The sequence below is a fragment of the Tachypleus tridentatus genome, chromosome 1 (assembly GCF_004210375.1).
Source record: "Tachypleus tridentatus isolate NWPU-2018 chromosome 1, ASM421037v1, whole genome shotgun sequence".
NCBI classification, from domain to species: Eukaryota; Metazoa; Arthropoda; class Merostomata; order Xiphosura; family Limulidae; genus Tachypleus; species Tachypleus tridentatus.
Window position 1 is genome coordinate 15,838,922 of NC_134825.1, and position 10,950 is coordinate 15,849,871.

The window sequence follows — 10,950 nt, forward strand, 5'->3', positions numbered from 1 at the left end:
AATTTATTTGGCTAAAACAGCGTGAATCCATGGATCCATCCTGCCTTGTGTCAACGGTACAAGCTGCTGGTAGTGGCGTAATGGTGTGGTAAATATTTACTTGACACATATTAGGAACCTTAATACAATCTGAGCATCATATGAAAGCTACTTAGCATTGTTGCTGACTATCTGTATCCTTTTATGATCACAGACTACCCATTTTACAATGGCTATGTTCAGCAGGATAATGCGCCATGTGACAAAGCACGCATCATCTCGAGCTGATTCCACTCCTGTACAATCAGCAGTGCACCATTACTGCGTTCTCTGCATTGTGACTTCAGCATAATACAATGACCTGCACAGACCACAGATCTTAATCCAATAAAGCACCTGTAAGATCAAGTGGAACGGGAGATTTGCAGCGTGAATGTGTGAACGACAAATCTAAAGGAACTGCGTGATGCTATTGAGTAAACATGGGTCAAAATCCCGAAGAAATGTTTCCAGCACCTTGTTGAATCCATGCCGTGAAGAATTCAGACTATTCTGGAGGCAAAAGGGGGTCATACCCAGTAGTGGATACGTATGACTAATAATGAAGTCAAAGAGTGTCATTATTATTGTATTTCTCCTCTCTCCTTAGAAACCTTTTCGATATGCTTGTCATTACCGACGTACGGATACTATCTTTACAAAAGTTATCTTTATGTTTATCACTATTGTAGTACTGACGCCGTCTTTACATTACATTAATATATTTCAATATTACACTGTTTTGAACTCATCAGTTGTTTCTGGTCTTGTATTGATGGTTTTCTGAAAGGTGCGATTAGTCTCAGGATATTCCCAACAACCTAATTCAAACTCACTGTGTTCTAAGTAATCAGACCGTTAGTCTCAGGATATTCCCAACAACCTAATTCAAACTCACTGTGTTCTAAGTAATCAGACCGTTATGTTACTAACTAATTGAAATTCAGTGTTAGAACCAGTTAGACCGTTATGTCACTGAGAACCTAACTGAAACTGTGTTCTAAGAATCACGCCATTCTCTTATTAACAACCCAATTGAAACTCAATGCGTTCCAATCACTCAAATCATAGTTATTAACAACATAACTATAATTCACTGTGTTCCAATCAGCCACACCATTATGTTACTAACAACCTAACAGAAAGTTAATGTGTTCTAACTTGTCAAACTGTTAAATTACTAACAACTTGTAGGATTGTGCGAAAAACAAACAAACTAACAACAACAATATTCAAACTGTTATGATACTAACAACCTAACTGATACGCACTATGTTCTAACCAATAAGAACGTTATGTTACTAACAACCTAACTGATACACAATATGTTCTAACCAATAAGAACGTTATATTACTAACAAACTAACTGAAACTGTGTTCTAGCCAACAAGACCGTTATATTACTGACAACCCAACTGAAACTCACTTTGCTCGAACCAGTAACACAGTTCCTTTAATAACAACCTAAATAAAACTTACTGTTTTCTATTCAGTCACACCATTATGTTACTAATAACTTAATTGAAATTTACTTCTTTCTAACCAGTATGACCGTTATGTTACTAATAACTTTACAGAAACTCACTGTAATCTAACTATTAACACTCTTCTTTTACTAACAACCTAAATGAAACTCAAAGTGTTTAAAACAGTCAGACCCCTATATCACCAGGGGCCTAATTGAAACTCACTGCGTTCTAACAAGTCAGACCGTCACGTTACTGAAAAAAACTAACTGAAACTCACTGTGTTCCAACCAGTGACATGTTATGTTACCAACAACGTAACTGAAACTCACTGTGTTCTAATCCGTCAGACGTTATGGCCCAATAAACCAACTAGGACGAGTGTTTTTACTTATAAGACTATTATGTTACAAACAATATAACTGAAATTCACTCTGTTCTAACCTGAAAAACCGATATATTACTAACAAACTAAATGAAACTTTCTATGCTATAACCAGTTGAACCATTACACTGCACAACAATTGTTTTGAAAAGTTTTGCTTCCTGAAAAGTTGGCCCGGCATGGCCAAGCGCGTAAGGCGTGCGACTCGTAATCCGAGGGTCGCAGGTTCGCGCCCGCGTCGCGCTAAACATGCTCGCTCTCCCAGCCGTGGGGGCGTTATAATGTAACGTTCAATCCCACTTTTCGTTGGTAAAAGAGTAGCCCAAGAGTTGGCGGTGGGTGGTGATGACTAGCTGCCTCCCTTCCAGTCTTACACTGCTAAATTAGGGACGGCTAGCACAGATAGCCCTCGAGTAGCTTTGTGCGAAATTCCAAACAAACAAACCTGAAAAGTTATTTTCCGATTGTGACAGGTACCTGGGTAGGTATGCACAAATATAGTTTTGGTTTTGCTTCATCACGTAGGAACTCTGAGAAATAGACAGTTAACTGTTTACCGGCAATAACGTATTTAATTGCGTTTATGTTTCTAATACGCTAATAAATTCAACATAATTAAAAGTTTTTTGCTCCTGATTTTCGTTTGTATTCAATGTCCGGTGCATCACGTTGCAGTGTCTAACAGTAGTCAGCAAGCATTGACGGATTCAAGTTGCCCTGATATTGTTTTTCCATTGTAGCAATGTCCTGGCGAAACTGAAGATTTCGATGAAACGGTACGTGATGGGCAAATTTGGATGTGATTTTCATGATCAGCAGCCAAATATTTATAAGGAATACCCACTGTTGTGCAGTGTTATCTGAGTAAAAACGTTACTGAATCTCAATGTGTTCTGCCCAGTCAGACCCTTATGTTACTAACAACCTAATTTAAACTCATTGTGTCCTAGCCAATAAGACAGTTGTGTTACTGACAACCTCATTAAAACTCATTGTGTTCTAAGAATATTACATTACTAACAATTTAACTGAAACTCACAGTTTTCTAATCAGTCAAACCAGTATATTACTAACATCCAAATTGAAACTCACTGTGTTCTCACCAGTAATACCGTTATGTTAAAAATGACCTAACTGAAATATCCAGTGTTCTAATGAGTCAGACCGTTATATTTCTAACAATCTAAAGAAAAAACAATGTATTTTAACTAATAACACAATTATGTTACTAACAACCTAACTGAAACTGTGTTCTAGTAAGTCAGACCCTTATGTTACTTACAACCTAATTTAAACTCACTGTTTCCTATCTAATAAGACAGTTGTTTTACTGACAACTTCACTGAAAATCATTGTGTTCTAAGTAATAAGAACATTATGTTACTAACATTCTAACTGATACTCACTGTGTTCTAACTAGTCACACCATTCTATTACTGACACATGCTGTGTTCTAATCAGTCAGACCGCTAAGTTACTAAGTACCAAACTGAAACTTACAGTGTTCTGACAAACCACACTATCATGTTAGGTCCGGCATGCCTCGGTAGTTAGGGCGCTCGACTGGTAATCTGAAATTGATGGGTGAGAATCCCCGTCACATCAAATATGCTCGCCCTTTAAACCATGGGGACATTAAAATGTTACGGGTGAATCCTACTATTTGTTGGTAAAAGAGTATAAAACGAAAGGGTGGCGTTGGGTGGTATTAGCGAGCTACAGTCTCTCTAGTCTTATACTGCTAAATTAGGAACGTGTAGCGCAAAAAATCCATCCTGTAGGATTGCGCGAAAACAACAACAAAAATCAAACCGTTATGTTACTAACAATCTGACTGAAACTCACTGTTTCCTAACCAATAAGACAGTTGTATTACTGATAATCGCATTGAAACTCATTGTGTTCCTACCAATAAGACCATTCTGTTACTTAACAGTCTAACCGAATCTCACTGTTTTTCACTCAGCCACAACATTATGTTATTAACAACTTAACTGGAACTCACTTCCTTCTAACCAGTCAAACCGTTATGTTACTAACAATCTTACTGAAACTATGTTCTAACGAATAAGGGCCCGGCATGGCCAAGCGCGTTAAGGCGTGCGACTCGTAATCTGAGGGTCGCGGGTTCGCATCCGCGTCGCGCCAAACATGCTCGCCCTCCCAGCCGTGGGGGCGTTATAATGTGACAGTCAATCCCACTATTCGTTGGTAAAAGAGTAGCCCAAGAGTTGGCGGTTGGTGGTGATGACTAGCTGCCTTCCCTCTAGTTTTACACTGCTAAATTAGGGACGGCTAGCACCGATAGCCCTCGAGTAGCTTTGTGCGAAATTCCAAAACAAACTAACGAATAAGACCGTTTTGTTACCAAAACCTAAATGAAATTTATTCTAACCAATACGATCCTTATGTTTATGACAACTTAATTAAAATTCACTGTGTTCTAACCAATAAGAACGTTATGTTACTAACACCCTAACTGAAACTGATCACTCACACCCTTATATGAAGTTTTTTGTGTTAAATATGGTCTTATACTTTACTTTTGACGAGATCGGATTTATTTATAAATTATGTGTAGGAATAACAACAATTACTAAAACTCGTTTTAATCGTATCGTTAGAAGTTTTTCTACGTGAAGGGATCTGAGTGCATGATATCACGTTTGTAGACTTCAAATCCGAAATGTGAAAACAAATTAGTGAAAGAGTCCATCACAAGGTGTTACTTTCAAATTATCTTAATCGGTTAAAATAAATCATTTCATTTTCAGGTGGACTTGTAATTAAACTGTTTTTAATACCTTCTCTCAATGTCTAATGACATCATCTTATCTTTCAACACTGCCACGTTAGGCTGCCAAGAACTCCTACATGACGTTCGAAACCTGTGCATGTAACATGTTACATTGGTGTGTTAAATTTAACGGTTATGATATTCCTGAAATAACGGGATCTAAGTATGAAACACAAAGTCAAGGATGAGCATTGCTTCCGGATAAACATCTGGCCTGGTGGGCCGGAATTTTAGTGGCGCGGGGAAGAACATTCAAGGCCAATTTGATGCTTCGAATTGTCCATCAGGAAATGAGTTGGTTTAGATAAAATATCAATTATTATATTGCACCATATTTCTTTCTGTTTCTAAATTGAGGCCAGTGTTAACGATATTAACTCTATTTCAAATAAATCTCTCTTAATGTAAAACCTAGTGCTTATTATTAAAAACGTTATCAACAGAAAATTTAGTTAAAAGAGGAAACATTTTTAAAAGAGGAAAAACAGAAAAAAAAATTAAGACATTTATCTTCAAAGATACAACTCAGTTATTGGAGTAAGACACTCGACGTTAGAAAACGAGAGAGTATGGTACATTAATTAAATAATATAAGTTACTATATCACGGCTACGTTGTACTGTAAACTTATCTGGAGCTACAACATGGTACTTAAGTTAAATAATATAAGTTACTACATCTTTGATAAGTTGTACTGTAAACTTATCCAGAGCTACTACGTGGTACATTAGTTAAATACCAGAATTTACCACATCTTGGCTTAAGTGTACTGTCAACTTATCCAGAGCTACTACGTGGTACATTAGTTAAATACCAGAATTTACCACATCTTGGCTTAAGTGTACTGTCAACTTATCCAGAGCTACTACGTGGTACATTAGTTAAATACCAGAATTTACCACATCTTGGCTTAAGTGTACTGTCAACTTATCTAGAGTTATCACGTGGTACAGAAGTTAAATAATATTATTTACTACGTTTCAGTTAAATTTCTCGGTTTGCTTCTAAACGCACAACTAAGTACTTTTTGAAACCCAATGTAGTTTAACGTGATGGGGAAAATACGAGTTCCTGTAAATATTACACGTGAATAAAAGATATTTTATTCCCCCTTCAAAAAAGGCTTGCCACCCACTTGTTCCCAAAATTTTGGTACTGTCACCGCCTCTGACAGCTACTCGGTTAAAAAGTAAGATAACTTATTTTGACATGGAGACTATTTAAGAGAATAAATTCAAACAATATTTATGGTTTGTCTGACTTCACGATAATCGGTGGTTATTAACATTTTACTATGAAAGACCAATTACTAGAACTCTCGTATAAACAAATAGAAACGCCTAAATTAAGTAACTACTCTTTAATGGTATATATTCTTTAGTTTCAGTTGAAATAACTAGGGAAATGTTTATTTACTGGTGATAGTTGTAAAATCTCTAGTCCAATAAATAAACATATTTCTAGTTATTCCGTGGACTCTACATTGTATTATTGCTTACACCCAATAGTGCAAAACAATTCATTTAACAATAATAGCCGTTACAACTGTGTTCTACACTTAACCCTCTCTACCTTGCTTGTATCTAATGAACAAGGCTAGCGTTAATCGTCTAGACCTGCTGAAAATGAACCCTCTCTAGTTTTCCTTTATCTAATGAACTAGGCTAGCGTTAATCATCTAGACCTGCTGAAAATGAACCCTCTCTAGTTTTCCTTTATCTAATGAACTAGGCTAGCGTTAATCATCTAGACTTGCTGAAAATAAACCCTCTCTAGTTTTCCTTTATCAAATGAACTAGGCTAGCGTTAATCATCTAGACCTGCTGAAAATAAACCCTCTCTAGTTTTCCTTTATCTAATGAACTAGGCTAGCGTTAATCATCTAGACCTACTGAAAATAAACCTTCCCTAGTTTTCCTTTATCTAATGAACTAGGCTAGCGTTAATCATCTAAACCTGCTGAAAATGAACCCTCTCTAGTTTTCCTTTATCTAATGAACTAGGCTAGCGTTAATCATCTAGACCTGCTGAAAATAAACCTTCTCTAGTTTTCCTTTATCTAATGAACTAGGCTAGCGTTAATCGTCTAGACCTGCTGAAAATGAGCCCTCTCTAGTTTTCCTTTATCTAATGGACTAGGCTAGCGTTAATCGTCTAGACCTGCTGAAAATGAACCCTCTCTAGTTTTCCTTTATCTAATGAACTAGACTAGCGTTAATCATCTAGACCTGCTGAAAATGAACCCTCTCTAGTTTTTCTTTATCTAATGGACTAGGCTAGCGTTAATCGTCTAGACCTGCTGAAAATGAACCCTCTCTAGTTTTCCTTTATCTAATGGACTAGGCTAGAGTTAATCGTCTAGACCTGCTGAAAATGAACCCTCTCTAGTTTTCCTTTATCTAATGAACTAGGCTAGCGTTAATCGTCTAGACCTGCTGAAAATGAACCCTCTCTAGTTTTCCTTTATCTAATGAACTAGGCTAGCGTTAATCGTCTAGACCTGCTGAAAATGAACCCTCTCTAGTTTTCCTTTATTTAATGAACAAGGCTAGCGTTAATCGTCTGGACATGTTGAAAATTTAAAAGACAAAAAGTCGAATTTATGGACCAAACATTTTGGCGTTTAGCGGTAAGCACATGACATATTAAACGATACCTAACAATATTAAAAAACGAAGCAATACAAGGACGACATAATGAACGTGGACTATAGAACAAGGAGCGCCGAATTTTTAACATTTTCTACCAGTCACGTTCTGTTTAGCAGTTTGTTGGAAGATTGACAGAAAGGGTACAAAGTGTCACGAGAGAAAAACCTGTTTCACTTGCTCTCGCCGCTTCATGATTACCACATAAATAGGAGTTTCATGAGAAGATAGTTATCTAGAAAATAGCAACAACGGTGTTCTATTCTAGAACCCTAATTCTAAAAAGAATTGCCGTACATAAAGTAACAAAGAGACGTTTTACTCTATATAGTCATATTACCAGCCGCGAGTCTAACCATGACATGTTGGACATTGTTTTTAAATTTCATGGTTTGAACATTGTCCTTAAATTGCATTTATGAAACGTGCTACTAAAATTACTACTATAAAAAGAATGAAATATCTTTGCGAGAACTATGCTTCTTTCTTCGAATAGCGCGTACAAACTTGACTTAAACAACGAGGAAACCGATTGAATTTCATCAGACCGACAGTTTTTGAAAGAAAAGGCCAATGTAAGCTTTCCTTTATCATCTTAGCAATTTAGAATGAACAGCTAGCTAGATGGGCATAGATTAATTAATACCCACCTTTTTTTCTGGGTGTAAATCCCTATTACGCCTAAGCACGAAAAGTTGGAACTGCAATTGAAGAAAATCATAAAAAAGATCTAATAAAAATTAAAGTTTAAACAGTAATAATAAATTTAATTAAAATTTATACCTTTCCAGAAATTCGATGTTTTTGCCTGAAACATTGTATCTTTATAATTTAATACGCTAGAACTGAAAAAAAGGCAAAAAACGTTCCCCTTGAATACGAGATCAGTAAATAATATATCGACTGTTAACTTCTATACCAGTTTAGAGAGACGGTTTAACATCTACCTTAACCCTAACATAACTCGCTTTTCACGACATAGTTTTACAAATAAAAGGAATGGTTTTCGTAGTCACGTGAGCACGTATCACGTGCAACTTTCTACACGTGCTTATGCATTGGCATGTTGTGACTTTGAATGGCGGTAATATAATATGCGAGGCGTGATGTCACGACACGGTCTTACTTTTACGGTTTCCGCCAGATTCAGGTTAGAGAGAGAGAGCACGGAACAAACAGGATATGAGAAGGACTGACTTACTAAAAGGTTTGTTATTTTACACATAAGGGTACGTACCACAAGCCAAATTAAACATCTCTAATACATTATCAGGATCTTTCTTAAGCTCAGACATTTAGTTTCAGTCATATTCCATCTTTTTATTTATGTATAAGGAAGTTTAAATAATTTTAGACATGACTATTTGTTAAGCACAACAAATCTGTTTTCCAACATCATAAAACAAGTAGTGTTATTTATTAACTTCAGTAAAGAAACACATTTAACGCATAAAACGCGACCTTTCGACTGGCATAGCTTAGTCATTATCGTGGTAAGAGTAATATAGGTCCAGAAATGATGGACCTTTTGACTATCATAGTTTGTTTATCATTAGGCTAAGACTAACGTGGTTCCTTATGTAACGTACGTTTTGACCCACACAGTTCACACATTTCAATTCTCACTCTCATAAATTGTTGATCACCCGGCTAAAAGTGAAGAGGGTCTTGAAATAACGCACGTGATGTTATTAACCAGTATATTGATTCTAATAAGTTATTTTATAATATCGCTAATCAGAGGCGTCGCTAGTACACAACGCCCTTAACCTGATTCTATTTCGCCAGTTGGGTCTTGAAAAATTAGAATAGAAAACCATATTCAATATCACACTGAAACGCCGAAATCTCCCGGCGCCCGAGCCCTGAATCCTTTAAGTATCTAGCGACGCCTCTGATTTTTGTCATATTATCTTGATTTTATCATGTTACGCACGTGTTTTCTCCCCTAGTTGCTCTGATCGTGCTTTTTTATCAATAATACTATGTTATTGTTACTTTCGCCCCAGTTTTGTGTAGACCCAACTCAGATTAATTTAAAGTTTAACCAAATCCTAGTGATGACCAAAATATACTAGTTGAAACTCTGTGTATTTCAGTATCTAATGTGATGAGGAGGCTCAAACTTAATGGGTCCATGACATTTGATACAAGTGCGATCAAAATTTGCACTTATTAACTCCAAAACGTGAAAATGCACTATTTTCTCATTATAAAAAATGTTTTAAAGTGATCCAGAATCCCAATTTGAATCTGGATCAAGTTTGGGGAGAAATGTCCCATACTGACTTCCCATTGCCCCCCGCTAGTACAGCAGTATGTCTCCGGATTTACAACGCTAAAATCAGGGGTTCGATTACCCTCGGTGGGCTGAGCAGATAGCCCTTTGTGGCTTTGCTATACAAAAAAACACAAACACACAGACCTCCCATCTTTGGTTTGGTTTGTTTTGAATTTCGCGCAAAGTTACACGAGGGCTATCTTAGCTAGCCGTTCCTAACTTGGCAGTGTAACACTTGAGAGGAGGCAGATAGTCATCGCCACCCACCGCCAACTCTTGGGTTATTCTTTTACCAATGAATAGTGGGATTGACCGTCACATTATAACGCCCCCATGGCTGAAAGGGCGAGCATGTTTGGTGTGATGGGGATTCGAACCCGCGACCCTCAGATTACAAGTCGAGTATCTAAATCCAACTGGCCATGCCGGGCCCTTCCCATCTTTTGTGAAATTGTTGTGTTCATCGATTTATATGTTTTCGACATACGTGTGTGGAAACACAGAGGCCGCATGTTATTTTCAGGAGAGGAAAAAAAATATTCCTCTTTTATTGTACATGAATAATTTAAATCAATTTGGTTTACTGATTACTTCTTCTGCCTCTCTATCTGAAACATATATAACTTCTTATTTAATTAATAGACAATTTAGAAGTAAACGAACTATAAAGTTTTCAGTCGCTTCAGATCGATCAAAGTGTCTATTCCTATTTGTATGATTGATTTTGAGAATGTTTATGAAGGTTATTTAAAATTACGTGTGTCACATTTGGCTAAAAGAAAGGTCAAGACACATTCATACCTATGCGTAGATGACGTAACTGGTAAAAAATCAGCGAGGCTTCCACGTACCTGTAACAAGGAACAAACCCAGGAAACAGATCTTCCAGATCCACTGCGTCATGATAGTTTATCCACAGTGTACGAAACCATCACAGTCTCTGGAAAATACATGATTGACAAAATCCTTGTAAGGGATCAGACTTGGTTGCATGTCATAGAGTAACGTTTTAACCACAAAAATTAAACAGTATCTCGAAGCTCAACACTACAACAGACAAACCCAAACTATGTACTAAAGGTGAACTGCTCTGGTCTTTCACGTGCTGTTATCAAATCCCGCCCCTTTACATGTGTTCGGTTGATTTGATTGGATGAGATATCGAGGTCAAGTAGTAGAATAAACATGTAAAAGTATTTGCGTTCGTATTGTTACCTTAAAGACAACAACAACAATATAAATAAATAAACAAACAAACAATAGCGGTAAGTCGCAATAATAATAGAGGAGAGAACACAAAAATAGAATACAACCGAAAATATTACAGTTGACAACAATGAAGTCCAGGCAAGGCC

General features: G+C 36.8%; 1 protein-coding gene across 1 annotated transcript in view; it reads right to left on the minus strand.

Moving 5' to 3' along the window:
- Positions 1 to 10,657, minus strand: part of LOC143243346 (uncharacterized) — a 48,672-nt gene extending 38,015 nt beyond the window's left edge. The window contains exon 1 of the mRNA XM_076487220.1: positions 10,447 to 10,657. Coding sequence (XP_076343335.1) covers positions 10,447 to 10,498 — 52 coding nt within the window. The 5' untranslated portion in view covers positions 10,499 to 10,657. The remainder of the gene's footprint in view (positions 1 to 10,446) is intronic.
- Positions 10,658 to 10,950: the final 293 nt, after the last annotated feature.